Here is an 18,747-nt window from a genome sequence, read left to right on the forward strand (position 1 = left end):
GCGTGCCTAACGGTTTGAGAACGGCCTGGAGGTGCCGTTAGGAGGCGCTCGCGAAGCTGCTCCAGGAATTCCCGCCCTCTCCGTTACTTGCCCCAGTAACCCCGGCGCGCCGGCGACCGAGAGTAACCTCGCGGTCGGGTGACGCCCCCACCCCCCCGCCCCGACTCTCGCCTGCTCCCGCCTCAGCCAATGGGAAGGCAGCGCACAAGCCGGCCGGACACTCGCCCTCACCGACTCCTCCCCCAAGCAGTTAGAACCGAGTTGTACAATCACCTCGCCGCCGGCTTTAGACTTTGCCAATCGCAACTCCAGTTCCCAATTCCAAGCCCCGCCCCCGGCCTGCCCCGCGTTCATTCTCGGCGGGAGTCACCTTTGCTTTACAAACGTTCAGACCCGCCCTCTGCCTACCTTGCTGCGCTAGGCCCCGCCCCCTGCTCGGACCGACCAATAGCCGGGGGAACCTGGAGCCACTGGGCGGGCCCGCAGCCAATGCGCACGCCGTGGGCGGGCTCCGGGCCGGAATTGGGGGTGAAGCTACAGCCTTGTGCCCACAATTCGGGGCGCGCGGAGTTGGGGGGGTCCCTGGGGGACGCCCGGAGCAAAGATGGCGTCCGCTGCTGAGGGGGACGTGGGAACGGTGGCGGAGCTGGCGAGGGTGCTGCGGTGGGGGCTCGGGGAGCTGAGCCTTAACAAGTTGGCGACGTCCCTGGGCGCGTCGGAACAGGCGCTGCGGCTCATCATCTCCATCTTTATGGGTAAGGACCCTCCTGCCTCGCTCCGCCCCCTCGCGGAGTCCCCGGGGAATGGGGCCGTGACCCCCCCTCACTTTCCGGAGCACCCAGGAAGGCTTTGTGGGGTGCGGATGCGAATCTTAAATCACGCCAACCAGCTATCGAGAGGAAGACCAGTCTTTCCTCGAGTCTGGGGGCGCCGTGCCCTCTGAACCTCTTTACCTTTCTCTTTGACCCCTGCTGTACCCTTCTGGTCCCTCATTTGGCGCCACCACTGTCTCATCATGCCCTGATCTGCCCTGTGTCCCCATGACCTATCCTTATTTGTCTCTCTCTTGAGTTCTACTCTCTGTCCGTGTGTACTGCTGTCTGTTATTAATATCAACTCTCACACATGCGCGCTTCTTGTCGGTAGGCATAAGCCCCCTAACTTAGATATTAGCTTTGTGGACCCGTAAGCCCGGTATTCTGTACTTCCATATTCGGAGTCTTTTTCTGCATTGCCAGCTTATATTACACTTTCTTCTCTTTTCTGTCTTGTTTCTGATATTTTCTTCTTATACATATTGCTTTTTTCCCCCCTCTTAACCGTACTCACCTGTCATTTACCCTGGGATACCATTTTAATACTGGGCTTGGGAAACAAGACTGACAACCCCCTTTAAAAACTATGCTACTCCGGGGCGCCTGGGTGGCTCAGTCGTTAAGCGTCTGCCTTCGGCTCAGGTCATGATCCCAGGGTCCTGGGATCGAGCCCCACATCGGGCTCCCAGCTCCGCGGGAAGCCTGCTTCTCCTTCTCCCACTCCCCCTGCTGGTGTTCCCTCTCTCGCTGTGTCTCTCTGTCAAATAAAAAAAAAAAAAAAAAAAAACAAAACTATGCTACTCCAAGAGTTAATTACCCATATGGTTCAAAGGATGTGATGTGTCTGACTTTATGTCAAAACAGGCTGTATTATAACTGCTTTATAGGCTTTTTTCCTGCATCCTTCCTCCATGGTTTTTTAACACACGGAAGCAGCATGGCACAATGAGAAAAAAAAAAAAAAAGTGTGGACTTGGAAGGCCAGCAAGTCAGACCCAGCCCTGCTGCTGCTTGCAAACTGTGGGACAAGTCACCTAACCCCTCTGGACCTCAGTTTGCTTATCTATCAAATGAGGACAGTAATGCCTACCTAATAGGACAGCTTGTAAAGTCCTGTAGGAATTCAAAGGTCAAGATTTGATGCATAAATATTTGAGTAGTTGGAAGGTTTTATGAAGGTTATGGGAGTTTAGGAGAGTAGGAGTGGGGAAGAATTAAGCAAACAGGACTGGGACAAGAGCAGATTAGAGATCAGAGTCATAAGAAATTTGGCATAAAAGTTGGGCAGATGTGGAATGCCTCAAATGCCAGAAAGAAGTTTGGAATGTATCCAGTAGTCAGTAGAGACGTTGACATATAATATCACCGAAGGGTGTTCGCTCATATAATATCACCGAAGGGTGTTAACTAGATCTAGATAATGTGAGAGGCATTAATTTATATTTAAATAATCCTAGCAGCTAATATAATTGTTACTTGCCTTTTACATATAAAACCAAGCTGATCTTCCTTTCTTCCAACTAAAGGTCACCTTCCGCTCCCTTGTAGAATTGTAAAATTTTTGAGGTGAAGGGCACCTCAGTATCTCTCAGATCTAACCCAGATTTATCAAAATCCCCAATCTAGGGTTCTTCACACCACAGCAGCTTTGAACGTCTACTCCTTGAGCCTTGTTTCTCACCCAGTTATTTGTTGGGGTTGTAATTGGCAATTAAGAGTGTTTACATTCATTCGTTTGGAAGCTCACTGTTGATTTCTCAACTATAAATTGAGAACGTAACACAAGTAGCAACAAATTATTAGGGGCAACCTGTTAAATGGAGCTAGGGCTGGAATTAGGACTTGGAATTCGTCCTTTTTGTGCTGACGTAATCGAATACTGCCTGTGCACTCCTGGTGAGCTACTGCTCTGCTATCATGGGGCATACAACTGACTGGGAAATTGTTTTCTCCATATCCTTCCCCTCTACTCTCCTCCCATTACCATCAGTCATCAAGTGATAAACACTTGGTGTAATACACCTACCGCACTCCTGAACCCCCTTGCCATTCTACCATTTCCCAGATCCCCCCCTTCCTATCTCCCATGTGTTGTTGCCTTCAGTAACTCAGTATTTCTCGTGTTTGGATCGGCTTGGGGCTTCACGTTGCCTCATATCAAGCATAGCTCTTCCTCGTGGATACATAGGATTGTATTTTCTAGGTATGGATTAAATATATACATGCAAACATAAACTGATAAGCTTGACACGTGCATGGAAGAAAGAGTGCATTCTGGTTGTAAATGTTCTCCTTACAAAGGTATTACCATTTCTGTGTATTGTAACCTAGAGACCGGTAGCCTTTCAGCAACGGAGTTCCTGGTTCCAGAACCTGCGCTGTCTTGGGGAGTTGGGATACTGGAGGAAATCCTTTTTACATGTACCAAGAAGGCCTGTAGTCCAAAATGATTCTGACCCAGTTTCTACTAATTCACGATTAATCTGGGTTAAAGGCACTTTAATGCAGACACCCCAAGGGAAGAGTTAGATGTATCAGACATTCACATTTTAAAGTGTGAATACCTTTTTTTTTTTAAGAGAGTTTTTTTTGGTTTTGTTTTTTAGAGAGGGAGAGTGATTGGGGTGGAGTGTGGGGCAGGGGCAGAGGGAGAGAGAATCTTAAGCAGGCTCCATGCTCTGCGCAGAGCAGGGCTTGATTTCACAACCCTGAGATCCTGATCTGAGCTAAAAATCAAGAGTCAGACACTTAATGGACTGAGCCACCCAGGCACCCCTAAAGTATGAATAACTTTTTAAAAAAATTTTTTATTGTTATGTTGATCACCATACATTACATCATTAGTTTTTGATGTAGTGTTCCATGATTCATTGTTTGTGCATAACACCCAGTGCTCCATGCAGAATGTGCCCTCTTTAATACCCATCACCAGGCTAACCCATCCTCCCACCCAAGTGTGAATAACTTTTAATTAGATCGTCTCATTGCCATTTTCTTAACATATTACTTTTCCTACTTGGGTTCTGTGTACTCATCTTGGGGTAGGCAGTAGATCATTAATGTGGTACCTTTCAAACTTTTGTGACTGGGACCCATGGTGAGAAATATGTTTTAATCATGACCCAGTACATATATATATATGTATATATGTATTTGAAACAAAAGTTTCAGGGAACATTACTTATCCTTATATAAGCTGTGTGTGTAGCTGGTTTCTGTTTTGTTTTTTAGTATTGCTTATGACCCACTAAATTAGTTTCATGACCTATTGGGTTACAAATAGTTTGAAAAACCCTGAGTTAGAGGCTGTAATTTTTAAATATTCAGTACTTCAGGGAAAGGATAAGCTTATGAGGACTGCTGCATTGGATTATTTTGAACAGCCAGAAAACTCCATTGAAGGGATATGTGTATGTTTGTCTTTTGTAAGATCACCGGGAATTTGGTAGAGGGTGAATTTTGCTATGGTGCTGGCAAATACTACCAAAAAATAACCTACCTTTCAACACCTGGGGCCTCATCACTCCTTAGGATACTTAATGATGTAGTTTTGGAATGTTGGTGAGGACCGGGGCCAACAGCCAAGAAAGAATTCTTGAGACATCTTTGTGCAAAAAGGTGATTTTATGAAAGCACGGGGACAGGACCCATGGGCAGAAAGAGCTGCTGCACCTGGGTTGTAAGGAGTGGCCGATTATATACTGGGGAATTGGGGGAGGTAAGGAAAATGGGAGGTGTCCAAAAGGACTTTGATATGCTAAAGAAGACCCTCAAGATACTGGAGGCCTTGCTATTATCAAGCTAAGGTTGTTTTTACCTCTAGCAAAGCATTAACATTAAGATAGTTGGAGGGGGGAGCTTGAGGGGTGTCAGTTTTGTCCTCAGCTAGCCTTCTGCTCCCTCATCAATAACACGAATTGTTCCTAAATTCAAGAAAATGTACCTACTGGGGGGTGGGAGGGATAGGGTGGCTGGGTGATGGACACTGGGGAGGATATGTGCTATGGTGAGCGCTGTGACGAACCATAAGAGACTAAGGACTCTGAGAAACAAACTGAGGGTTTTGGAGGGGAGGGGGGTTGGGGGATGAGTGGGCCCGATAATGGGTATTAAGGAGGGCACGTACTGAATGGAGCACTGGGTGTTATACGCAAACAATGAATCATGGAACACTACATCAAAAACTAATGATGTAATGTATGGTGACTAACATAACAAAACAAAACAAAACAAAAAAAAGCATTTACCGTGAGTTAAACCCTACGCTTGACCCTGCAAGGACAAGGGCACTGGTGCAGTGTGAGTAATCGAGCCAGGCACTCCAAAGTATTGCCTACGGTTAGGGTGTAGGGAATGGGCAGGAGATAAGTACTCTAATAATCACAATAAAAGGCAGAAATCTAAGTGCTCTAAGAGAATTACAAAGTTTTATGAGATTGAAAGATTGGACCTTTAATGAACTTTGAAAGCTGAATTAAGGTTCCAGCCGACTGAGATGGTAAGACCGAAGGGAATAGTGTGAGCAAAGGCATTGAAGTAGGAATGTGTGGTGACATGGTGAGGAAACAGGAAGTAGTCCACTTGGACTAAAACAGGACTTAAATAGAGAAGAGGTGGAAATCACACTGGAGGGGCACCTGGGTGGCCCAGTCAGTTGAGCATCCAACTCTTGATTTTGGCTTGGGTAGTGATCTCGGGGTTCCGGGATGGAGCCCCAACTTGGGCTCTGTGCTGGGCATGGAGCCTGCTTGGGATTCTCCCTCCCTCTCCCTCGGCCTCTCCCCTCCTCAAAAAAAAAAAAAAAGACTGGAAAGGTAGGTCATAGAGCCTGGGAAGCCAAGGCAAAGGGTTCATACTTAATTAAGTAGGTGATAGGAAACCATCAGAGGTATTTGAAAGGGAAATAATGTGACCAGAGCTGTATTAGGAAGATAACACAGCATGGGGTGATTTGAAGTAGACAGAGACAAGAAGTAGAGAAACCAATGAGAAAGAATAATGGTCCAGATAGTATATTGACTTGGAGGCAAGGTGGTTGCACCAAGAGGGGAAAATAGGGATCTCGTGTGAGGTATTTTAGGAACACAGAATCTTTTGAAAGGTAGCTTCTCTATACACTTGCATCTACACAGCTGCTCATGCCAGAAGTCTTAAGAATCAGCCTTGCCACCTCCCTTTCAGTCTCTCCCCACATCCCAGTCCCCAAGTCCTATCAATACCACGGCCAAATTGTGTCTCCAGGACATCCCCTTTTCTCCATCACCACAGCTGCTGGCCATTTGTCCCCAGAACCACACGAGTAGCCTCCCAACTGGTCTCTAATTCTGTTCTTGCCCCTCCCAAAGCAAAGTGGTCCGATCCTGTGCCTCTCCTGCTCAGAACCCTTCAAAGTCTTCCGTACATGGTTAGTAAGCCCCTGCCTGCTCTTCCAGCCTCATCTCAAGCAAGTTCACAACTTTTTAGCCACACGGCCTTCTTTCAGTTCCTCAGAGAAAGGCATTAAGCGCTTTCCTACCTCAGAGCCTTTGTACGTGCTAATGCAGCTGCCTAGAATGTTCTTCATTCATTATTCACCTGACAGACTCCTTTCATCTTTCGGGTCTCAGTTCAGATTGTCACTTCCTCTGATCTGAGAGATCTTTCCTGACTCTCATTTTATATGATGTCTCTGGTTGCACTTTCTCATACCGACTAAAATTTTCTCCCACTTGTATATTCCAATTGGTAATTCCGTATTTGTGGATGAGAGCAGAAACCATGTCAGTTTTGCCCACCACATTATTCCCAGAGTTGAACACCGTACCTGGCTTCTGGAAAAGGCCCAAGAAGTATTTGTTGACTAAGTGAGCATGTGAATGAATGACTTGGCAACTGATTAAATGGAGGATAAAGAAGCAGTTTTAAAAAAAAACAAAAACAAAAACAACTCGGTCCTTCTGCCTGGGTAACTGGAAAGATAATGATATCTCACAAATGCAGAGAAGTCAAGAAGAGCGTCAGATACTGTGTCATGCCAGGTAATGGTCTTGTTTGGGATTTGCTCTAGATTCCCAGGGCACTGCCAGGTGTCTTAAGAATTGTGAAAACCCAAGCTTGAGGTCAGGAGAGAAGTTGGACTACAGATACGGGTTTAGGAGTCAGTGTTGGTATCATAATTGAATCGGGGAGGGCATGAAATGCCATGGAAAAGCTTATACAGAGAGAAGAGGACCCAATTCTTGTTGACGGAATGTGTTAACATTTGCCACACCTGGTCGATAGTAACAATTGCTGACATTTATGAAAGATTTGGTGTGCATCAGACATTGTCTGAAGTGCTCAACAATATCCCACCTACACCTGCCAAGTTACCCATGAGATAATTAAAGTACTGTTATCCTCACCCTTGTGCAGATAGGAAACGGGTCTTCAAAGGTTAAGTAACTTGTCTAAGGTCAAACCTGTTTCTGCCCAACTCTAAAGTCCCTGCTCTTTATCACAATGGGATTGCGAAGAGAGTGTGGGGGTGGAAAAGATAAATGCCCTTGGTGTCCTCTTCTCTTCACTTATGTGGGTAAACCAAGATGAAGTCAGCATATGAAATACCTCTCAGCGTCCAAAGCTGGAGCTGGCCAAATGGACTAGATGGCCACCTGCTTAGTAGGAGTGTTCTCCTCTAGTGTTGGCAGTGACTGTGGCTTGGACGTTAGACTGATGAGAAATTGCACTTGGCTGGTGCCTGGGTGGCTCAGTCAGTTAAGCGGCTGATTCTTTATTTCATCTCAGGGTTGTGAAATTGAGCCCCATGTTGGGCTCCCCATTCACCAGGGAGTCTGCTTCAGGATTCTCTCTCTCTCCTTCTGCCCCTCCTCTCTCTCTCTCTCTCTCTCAAATAAATCTTAAAAAAAAAAATTGCACTTGTGGGGGTAAGGATTCATTTCTCAGAGGTTCAGGTTAGCATCACTAAGGTTAACAACTTTTAAAATCAAAGTAGGTCCTGCAGTTCAGTTCCCTTTGGACCAAAGTCAGGTCTGGCCCTTCAGAACTAAATTTGTTATTCAGTGCAAAAAGCTTTCTTCAGGTAGCACTGAAATTACGATATAAAGAGACCAAAGCCAAGCTAGATGGATATTAAACGGCATTAACTAAACAAATGCAACTTCTGACCATGATACAAAACAGGGTCCAGAAAGTCTACTACTAGAAAATAAGGGGTTGTCTTAGATAACTTTCAGGCCTTCTTCCAGTTCTAGAAGTCTAAGTAGATTCTACATTTTGAGACTTTATTCTAATCCATAGCCACAGATTTAACATAATCTAAATCTTTCTGTTTGAAGATTTTTTTTTCTTTAAGAGAGGGAGGAGAGTGGGGCAGAGGGAGAGAGAATCTCGAGCAGGCTCCACGCCCAGTGCGGCATCTGAAATCAAGAGTCCGACGCTTAACCGACTGAGCCACCCAGGCACCCCTGGCGATTTCTTTTAAATGAATTTTTTCATCTCCTTTTTATCTGCACTCCAGTATCTTACTTTGCACAAAACTTCATGTTTTGGTTTGGTTTTTTTGTTTGTTTGTTTTTTAAAGATTTTTTTATTCATTCATTTGAGAGAGAGAGAGAGACAGGGAGAGAGAGAGAGAACATGAGCAGGGGGGAGGGGCAGAGGGAGAGGGAGAAGCTGACTCCCTGCTGAGCAGAGAGCCCGGATGTGGGGCTGGATCCCAGGACCCCGGGATCATGACCTGAGCTGAAGGCAGGTGCTTAACCAGCTGAGCCACGCAGGGGCCCCAAAACTTCATGTTTTGAATGCCAGTATAACTTTAATGTTATAGAAGCATTTATTTATAGGCATGTGGAAATTTGGGCCCATTAAATTATATGCTCAAGCTAATGCAGCACAACTAATTACATACCCACTGACATTAAATCTGTATGGGCAGCCATCAGAACTCACTGGATGTGTTTGGTGCAGCAGCCTTTCAAAAACGGGATTGGTCTTCAAAAAGGAAATGGTATTTCAGATGGACCTTAAAGGTTATAGAAGATTTTAGTAAGGTAGAGATAAGAGAGGAATCTTTCCAGCTACAAAGAGTAATGAACATATATGTGGAGATCAGGAAAAGTGAGAAGAAGCTGAGGAACAGCAAGTGGTCCAGTTTGATTAGAACAATAGAGGATCCAGAAAGGAGTAATAGAGAAAAACCTGTCAGACCTTTCAGGTAGGTGGGGGTGAAATGACGGAGTAAGATAATAGGATGTGCATTGTCTTCAGACACCTGCTGGTCCAGGTACAAATTGTGTTTGGATTAAATATGTACTAGTTGCATCACCATTGACTAATTATTAAACTTCAACCATCCATTTCCTCGTGTTCCCAAAGGGCAGTTTTGCTAAAGGATTGAGGTTAAGCGTTAAGCAGTTTATCTAATAGTTATTTAAATTGGATTTAATTCGTAACAAGCAGCAATATTTGGAAACAGTGCAAAATTTACACGAATTTTTAAAAATAATGTAGTCGTCAAAGAAATGCCTTACTTCTAGAGAACCACTCTGACATACCTGTGGTTTGGATGTGTTTGTTCTCCTCTGCTCTGGAAAAGTTGGGGGAGCAAACTGGGAAGCTCAATAGGAGCCTGTGAGGACTGAATGAGATAAAATGTGTAAACATTTGACCAATCCTACCCAAAGTAGTTTTGTCTTGTTTTTTAAGATTTTTATTTCTTATTTGACAGAGAGAGAGAGCGTACACAAGCAGAGGGAGAGGGAGAAGCAGGCTCCACACCAAGTGTGGAGCCCCACGAGGGACTTGATCCCAGGATTCCGGGATCGTGACCTGAGCCAAAGGCAGGTGTTTAATGGACTGAGCCACCCAGGCGCCCCCTAAAGGAGTTTTAAATAATTGTTGCCTTCCTTCCCTCAAGAAATATTCCTCTCCTCCCTTTCCAACTGTGGTCTTGGGACCAGTAGCATGGGCACCTCGTAGCATGTCCTGGCTTGCGTCCTAGGAACTTGTTAGAAATGCCATTTGCTAACATCACTTGTTGTTCTTCAAATATTATTATTCTTACTATTACTATTAATATTATTATAACAATGATATCATTGTCATCTCTGATGTCTAACTCATATCCTTACCTGCACCGTCTGTTTCACACTTTTGATGAGAAGGTTAAATATGGAGGAATTTTTTCCATAAGGTGGTTGGACTCCTAGTTCCATTTTTCCGTTTCTGTCTTGTGTCAGCCACCTGGAGCACTCCAGCCTTCTCTTCATCGATTGACTCACATTTCTGAATACAGTTAATAAACTGTATTTATATTGTAGCTTTAACAAAAATGAGGTGTCCTAGTTGCAGCTGCCAGGGAAAGCTGTTCTAAGCAAACTGCCCTTCTCAAGCATAGAGTTTTTAAGGTGGGGGGTGGTGTGTGTGTGTTGACATTTTTTCAGCAATTGCTGAAGTCCAGGGCCAGGAGATTTAGGACCTGCCTGGAGTTCTCGTGGTGAAGCAGCTGTGGTTCCCTAGAGACCTTCAAAGCCTGTCCATGATTCATGCAGCCCAAAAGATGTTGTATGCATCTTTATTTCTCCCTGTTTTCAAAATGAGAAAGGGAGGTAGCAAGTAAGACACTAAAAATAAGGATAAGTAATTTCTGGATAAGAATTGCCTTTGGGCTTAAAATGGACTGGTTTTTAAATCCAAGTTCCTCTCTATTCAAGCACTGGCTTTGAAGAAAAAGTGAGATTCATTAAATTCCGGACACCTTGAATGAAGTATTCTATCTACGCACCATATGTACCAAAGTTGTTAGTGATAGAAGCTTCTGATAGAAATGCCATTGCTTTCTAACTATAAGGACACTGGTCAGAAAGCAGGTAGAATATCAGGCCAAAAATGATCAGACCCACGTTTTGTTCTTGGCTCACATGAAGTCATCAAGTTGACTATTTAAATGCCCCACTCTGGTGCCTGGGTGGCTCAGTTGGTTAAACGACTGCCTTCGGCTCAGGTCATGATCCTGGAGTCCCGGGATCGAGTCCCGCATCGGGCTCCCTGCTTGGCGGGGAGTCTGCTTCTCCCTCTCCCACTCCCCGTTTGTGTTCCCTCTCTCGCTGTGTCTTTCTCTGTCAAATAATTAAATAAAATCTTTTAAAAAAATAAAATAAAATAAAAAATAAATGTCCCACTCTAAGCATAGGCTAAGTTTAAATCAAAAATAAAAAGCTTTTGTCAATTAAAGATGCCTTTCAGTACCAAGTATTCATGTTGCTATGGCATTTTCATAAGAAAAGCCTACGTGGTCATTCCGCTACATAAAATTATAGGGGCGCCTGGGTGGCTCAGTCGTTAAGCGTCTGCCTTCGGCTCAGGTCATGATTCCAGGGTCCTGGGATCGAGCCCCGCATTGGGCTCCCTGCTCAGCGGGAAGCCTGCTTCTCCCTCTCCCACTCCCCCTGCTTGTGTTCCCTCTCTCACTGTCTCACTGTCAAATAAATAAAATCTTTAAAAAAATAAAAATAAATAAAATTATAAATGGTGAGATAGTAATTTTGCAGGCAGTTCACTATAAAAGAAAAATAACGGATTCGTGTGCACATGTCGTGTGCAAATCTGAAGAGGATATGAGGTCCCAGGAGGTTAAAGTTCTGATCACTGGATTTGTGTATGCTGTAATGAGAAGTGACATCCACGTAGACATGGTAAATGCCTTCTAGCTCATGAAGTTTCCAATTTCTGCTATGATAGCAATTCTAAACTTAGAGGGACTTGGACATCACTCTGGATCACTGTCCATAAATACAAAACTTCTGTTTGTAAGCCAACAGGCAGGCCAGCTAGAGTGGTGCCCCGTAAGTCTCCTATGGCATATACCTCTGTCAAAAGGGGGAAAGATTGATTATAGTTCGAGTACAAATATACTGGGGCCCTGACAAAAAACGTTGAACTGTAAGTGCTTCTAGAAATCCTTATTCTCTAGCCAAAGGATAATCTGACTCCACTTTTTAATTCTTCATCAGTTCTTCTGAAAGAGTAGTAAACAGGGGCGCCTGGCTGGATCGCTCAGTAGAGTATCCAGTTCTTGATCTCGGGGTTGTGAGTTCAAACCCCGTGTTGGGTGTAGAGATTATTTTTAAATAATAATTTTTTAAAAATGAAAGAGTAGTAAACAAAAGCAAAACTAGGAACTAGATGGCATGCATTTATATTATTTATACTAATAACCTAACATAATTATGGGGACCCAGGTCATCATATCACCAAAAGCTCCCAGTTTTTTCAAGTCTTAACCCTCTTGTTCGATAAAGTATTTTTTATTCTAAAATATATAATTTTTAGGGGCACCTGGGTGGCTTAGTGGGTTAAGCATCTGACTCTTGATCTCAGCTCAGGTCTTGATCTCAGGGTTTTAAGTTCAGGCCCTGCACTGGGCTCCATGCTGGGTGTGGAGCCTACTTAAAAAAAATAAAAAATAAAATATACAATTTTAAAATGTTTTGAAATTCTTCCCAGATATTCAAGTGATACTGAGATGCTGATATAGAAAGAAGTAGATCATTTCCAACTTTTGTACATCAAAGGATACTACCAAGAAAATGAAAAGATAACCCACCAAATAAAAAAATACTTGTAAACCATGTATCTGATGAGGATCTAGTATCCAGAATATATCAAGAACTCTTATAACTCAATAATAAAAAGTAAAATAACTCAATTAAAAAAGGGGCAAAGGATATCAATAGACATTTGTCTAAGCAAGACATACAGATGGCCAATAAGCACATAGAAAAATGCTTAACTCATTAGTCATTAAGGAAATGCAAATTAAAATCACAGTGACATACCACTTCACACCCGCTGGTATGGCTATAATTAAAAAAAAAAAATGGAATAAGCAAGTGTCGGTGAGGCTGTGGAGAAGTTGGAACCCTCGTGCATTGCTCATGGGAATGGAAAACACTGCAGCCACCGTGGAAACAATTGAGCAGTTTCTCAAAGTTAAACAGTATGACCTAGCAATGCCACCCCTAGTTATATACTCAGGAGAATTGAAAGCATACGTTCACACAAATGTTCATAGCATTATTAAAAAGGCCAAAAAGTGGAAACAACTGTTCTGTCCTCCAACGGATGAATGAATAAACAAAATGTTATATTCATACAGTGGAATATTCCACAGCCAAAGGGATGAGGTGCTGCCACCTGCTATGGCGTGGATGAACCTTGAAGATATTACACTGATGTTTTTTGTTCTGTTAATATTATGCTAAGAAATGGGCACATTTGGTATGATTCCATTTATATGCAACGCCCAGAATAAGCAAATTTTTTTTTAAGATTTTATTTATTTGTCAGAGAGATTGAGAGAGAGACAGAGAGAGCACAAGCAGGGGGAGCGGCAGGCAGAGGGAGAAGCAGGCTCCCCGCTGAGCAAGGAGCCCGATGTGGGGCTCGATCCCAGGACCCTGGGATCATGACCTGAGCCAAAGGCAGACACTTAATGACTGAGCCACCCAGGCGCCCCCAGAATATGCAAATTCTTAAAGACAGAAGGTAGATTGGTGGTTGCCAGGGGATGAGAGGAGGGTTGAATTGGGAGGGACTGCTAGGAGGGGTGGGGTTTCTTGTCCGGGTAATGGAAATGTTCTGGCATTAGGCGCTGGAGATGCTTGCACAACATTGTGAATAGACCAAAATTCACTGAATTCTACACTTAAAAAAAGACTAAAGAGGGACTGTGTATGATCTCAGGTAGAGAGCGAACCCAACAATTACACCTATTCAGATTCATGAGGACAATTACAGGGTGTAATGCTGTTACCTTTCCTCCTGTTAGAATCTCAGTCTAAGAAAGCGTTTATTGTTTCATTTGCTGAAATGCCTGCTGAGAAAAGTCTCACCTACCTTGTTTGTATTTACAAAGATTAGATTTGGCAACTCTAAACACAAGAGAGAAATTCTCATGACAAGTATTTGGGAGCGTTGGAGAAAGAGCAGCTAATTAGCGCTTGGCAGTGGGACAGGGCAACCCTTGGGCAGCCGTAGGCCAGATCAGGTCACAACAGGAGCAAAGGGCCATTTCTCCACTGAAGACCAGTGCCATAAATTAAAAGGGGGGAAAAACCCAGGTTACTACACACTAGATAGACATTTTTGAGAGAGAACCTATATCATGTAAAATCCAGAAAGCATTAAAAATGGATGATAAAGGGCGCCCGGGTGGCTCAGTCATTAAGCGTCTGCCTTCGGCCCAGGTCATGATCTCAGGGTCCTGGGATGGAGCCCCACATTGGGCTCCCGGCTCTGCAGGGAGTCTGCTTCTCCCTCTCCCTCTGCCCCTCCCCCCCAATCGTGCTCTTTCTCTCACTCTCCCTCGCTCTCTCCATCTCAAATAACTAAAATCTTTATTTATTTATTTTTTAAAGATTTTATTTATTTATTTGAGACAGAGAGAATGAGAGAGAGAGAGCACATGAGAGGGGTGAGGGTCAGAGGGAGAAGCAGGCTCCCTGCTGAGCAGGGAGCCCGATGCGGGACTCGATCCCGGGACTCCAGGATCATAACCTGAGCCGAAAGCAGTCGCTTAACCAACTGAGCCACCCAGGCGCCCACTAAAATCTTTTTTTAAAAATGGGGGATAAGATACTTCAGGTCTGTATAGGGGAAGGAAGAGGAGAAAACAGTAACAGGACAGGAAAGGAAGAGAAGGGGCAGACCCATCAGAGAGCAGGAAAGGGGGGGGTGCGCTGTGGAGGCCCTGGCCAGCCCACTGCTTCTCACTGTGCCTGTAAAGGGCCTGTTTTCCCAGGTGATAAACATCTATGCTGGACGATTTCTACAATCCTCTCCTCTCCTGGACTTAAATAGATGCCCCTGCTGTCTGAAATACACTGCTTTAGCGTATGAACTACAGGGCACTTCATGCCCCCCTCCCACCGCAGGGTCAGCCCCTCCCCGCCCCTACCAACTCTGGCTGTATTCCCTTGCCTCCTGTAGTCTCTTGTACACCACCTTTCAGCCACGGTATGTCGGTATGTCGGACTGTTAATGAACGAGGAGGAGGGGTTGTAGCACTCCCTTACTCCACACGCTCACCTAGGGATGACAGTGTATCTCCAGGTCCACACTGACAGGCTCAGTGCCCCTTCTCTTCAAAATTGGCTTCCCACATACCACCCTTGCATCCCACGTCCCAGCTGGCTCTCCCTGCCTACCAGTCACAGTCCTGTCAGAGCCTTCTCAGCCTCACCCCTCCTCAGGCCTGTGTAGCCAATGACAGCCAGGGTCCCACTGCTGCCAAACGCCTCACCCCCACTGGAACTTATTGGGGAATATGGCTGTCACTTGGAAGACCTTGGATGAAGCCCTGTACCCATGGGATTCTGGGAGTAGAGGAATTTTCTGACCTATGCCTGGTTTTGTTGTGGCGGTTGTTTTTTGTTTGTGTTTTTGTTTTTTAATCCAAGATCCAAATCTTGGATTTGGGACCTGAAGCTTATATAATCTTGGGGACCTTTTTTCAGAAAAAGGATACAAAAATGGCTTATAAGTTTCATAAATACATATGACCATGGGAACAGGTTGTTAGCTCCCACCTCTACCACTGCCCCACCCCCCGCCCCCAGGGCCTTAAAATGGGGCCTCTGCAAAGGAAGGGCCTTGAAACTGAAGCTTTATTAGCTTCATGGCCAATGGGCTGCTTCCTAGGAGTATAAGGTGCAATTCACAGACCTTTAGTTTTGAAACTTGCTATAGGTTTAATTTACTTTTTTTTTTAAGATTTTATTTATTTATTTGACAGAGACAATAGCAAAAGAGGGAACACAAGCAGGGGGAGTGGGAGAGGGAGAAGCAGGCTTCCCGCTGAGCAGGGAGCCTGATGCAGGGCTTGATCCCAGGACCCTGGAATCATGACCTGAGCCGAAGGCAGACGCTTAACGACTGAGCCACCCAGGCGCCCCAGTTTAATTTAGTTTAATCATAATGAGGTAGGCAGTGGCCAAACCAGTTAAAAGAAGACTCAGAGTTTGTTAGGCATAGATATGCTTATATAAAAATATTTGCTCATATGTATTTTTTTTACAAGTAGAGCATTTTTTTAAAAGATTTTATTTATTTATTTGACAGAGAGAGGGAACACAAGCAGGGGAAGTGGGAGAGGGAGAAGCAGGCCTCCTGCCGAGCAGGGAGCCCGATGAGGGGCTCGATCCCAGGACCCCAAGATCATGACCTGAGCCGAAGGCAGAGGTTTAACAACTGAGCCACCCAGGCACCCCTCATATGTAAATATTTTTAAAATAGCCCCAAGGACGTCCATGTATGACACTTTTACAGATATTTTCGCTTTTAATCTGTAGAACAGCCTGCAGATATGGCTGGCACTTTCCCTATTTCACAGATGAAGACATTGAGATACAAAGGATCTATTCGCCCCAGCTGCAGAGCTGAATTTCTGAACTAAATGACTCTTGATTCCTGAGTCCAGGGATATTCTAGTTGGTCAGATAATCAGGCAGGAAGTTGCCACCATGTGGTTTAGTAATTTACAAAGAATTAAAATGTGATAAAAATGCACTGAATATGGGCAACGGGGGGGGGTCATTTTATCTTTGCTCGTTAAGGCATTTTGGTGTCTTAAAGCAGCTCAAAGTCAGCCTTGAACAGCTGTTGTCCCTATTCCACTAAAAGGGAGATGCCAATCAACAGCCTCTTTGAGCTTTAACATTCCTTCAGTCTATGAGTATTTGTAGAATAAGCTTCCTAAGATTTAGGAAAAAACCGTTCTCTAAAGTAACAAAATAACTACATGACCATTCGAACAAACTAGTAGTATAGAAAAATACTATAACCAGGTGTTCAGACATGTGGATCATGTGCTTGATGTCCCTGCTGCCATCTAGTCAGACTTGAAATGCTCAGGAGACCTCGCCATGATGGATGGCTAACTCCGGGACTGAGAAGCTAGCAAGAACCTTGGCGTGGCTAACTCCCTGTGGCATGACATAAAACAGCATTGGTGACATCAAAGTCAGTTGTGTGTTGTATCATAACTTTGCAGCTTCTGTAGCAGGTTTTACCAGTTAGCCAACATGTGTGTCCATGAGCCAGCAGCACTAAGCTTAAGATGGCCTGGCTTGGGGCGCCTGGGTGGCTCAGTCGTTAAGCGTCTGCCTTCGGCTCAGGTCATGATCCCAGGGTCCTGGGACCGAGCCCCACATCGGGCTCCCTGCTCCACGGGAAGCCTGCTTCTCCCTCTCCCAGTCCCCCTGCTTGTGTTCCCTCTCTCACTGTGTCTCTCTCTGTCAAAATAAATAAATAAAATCTTTTAAAAAATTTAAAAAAAAAAAGATGGCCTGGCTTATTAGTAAGAGCACTTGGCTTAAATGGAGCAATTAAAGAATTACTTTTGGTAGGACTTGGGGGCAGCTCGGGTTTAGGTAGTTTGGTTGAGTTAATTGACTAAAAAACTAATATTTCTTAACCTTCATAGCAAACCCTTTTTCTTTCTTTCTCACAACTAAGAGCCATCCACTAGTTTACCTTTGAAATGTCCCCTCTATTCTTTTATCCCCAGGACATTTTGATCACTTGTCCCAGTTTTCTTGAATCCTGTATCAGAGTTGTCAAAATGTTTGAGGTACTCAGCAGGAGGAAACTTTCAGAAAGGAACTGCTGTATTCTTACTGCATTGCATGAGGACAGGGACAGGGAGTCCCCAAGAATTAGATTAACAAGGCCAGTACAGGAGAGCGTCTACATTTAACATTAAAATGTAGTTTTGGGGGCAACTGGGTGGTTCAGTCGGTTGAGCGTCCAGCTCTTGATTTCGGCTCGGGTCGTGATCTCGGGGTCCTGGAATTGAGCCCCACATTGGGCTCCCTGCTCAGTGGGGAATCTACTTGTCTTCCTCTCCCTCTGCCCTTCCCCCTGCTCGCTCTCTGTCTGTCTCTCAAATAAATAAATAAATCATTGGGAAGAAAATGTAGTTTTTAATTGTTTTTAGATAGGAAGATAAGCAAACATAAACATGAGGGTGCATGTGTCTGCAAACAGATGCTTGAATATAGATTGTAGCTTTAAAAGCATGCAGCTAGTTATTAGTGATTCACTTGCAGGTCACTGCCAAGTGCCAAGGCATGTGGCAAAAATATCAGAATGGAAATCAAGTGATGTGGATTCTAATTTGAGCTGTTCTCTGTTAACCTTGAGCATGCCGGCCATCCCCTTTGGGCCTCCGTTTCTTATCTAATGAGGTTTTGGAGTCAGTGATTTCTAAGATTTCTTCAGATTCTAAGAATCCGTATATCCCGTGAATAACCATTCAGCATATGACAGCCCAAGCTATACAGGATTGTCTGTCAGAGGGTGGAAGGTGTGTTGGCAACTTGCCCTTACGGTCAACAAGCTTACTCTGGTGAAGAGAAACAAAGGATCAGTTCTGAACAAATTCCAAAGGTGAGCGCTTCATCTTCACCTAAATGTCCACAATCTACAAGCACTCTATAGAGTGCTACAGAGTGATCAGTAACTCAGCATACATGCCTAATCAGTTACCATTCAATTGAATAGACAGTGTCAAGCAATGTCCTTCCTTTTTCTATGTCTTCCTTTTCTCTGCATAGTTGTTTAGCACAAGGAATTTCCACTTTGGTGGAAAAAGAATTGAGTGGCAGATCTTCAAAGTAGAAGTAATTATGATAAAATTATTGTGTGAAAGTATTTGATAAAAATTAATTACTACAAACAAAAATAAAAAATAAATTACAAATAAGCCAGGTTCAAAAGCAGTCCTATTTTATATTCTGGTCTGTGATTCTTAAAGAGATTCTTAAATCTCTTCAAATTTAACTGAAATCTGATAGATCCTTTCAGTATTGCCCAAAGCAAAATACCCATTATCTATGGTAACCTTCCATAGTCTAAAAAAAATTACAACATCCAGGTAGGATAAGGATGAAAC

General features: G+C 44.2%; 1 protein-coding gene across 1 annotated transcript in view; it reads left to right on the forward strand.

Annotated features, from left to right (window-relative positions):
• Nucleotides 1-504: 504 nt before the first annotated feature.
• Nucleotides 505-18,747, forward strand: part of LPCAT3 (lysophosphatidylcholine acyltransferase 3) — a 38,818-nt gene continuing 20,575 nt past the window's right edge. Inside the window, exon 1 of the mRNA XM_035028322.1 lies at nt 505-755. Within this exon, the coding sequence (XP_034884213.1) occupies nt 605-755 (151 nt within the window). The 5' untranslated portion in view covers nt 505-604. The remainder of the gene's footprint in view (nt 756-18,747) is intronic.

The sequence above is a fragment of the Mirounga leonina genome, unplaced genomic scaffold (genome assembly GCF_011800145.1).
Source record: "Mirounga leonina isolate KUSES-001 unplaced genomic scaffold, KU_Mleo_1.0 Mir_201, whole genome shotgun sequence".
NCBI lineage: Eukaryota > Metazoa > Chordata > Mammalia > Carnivora > Phocidae > Mirounga > Mirounga leonina.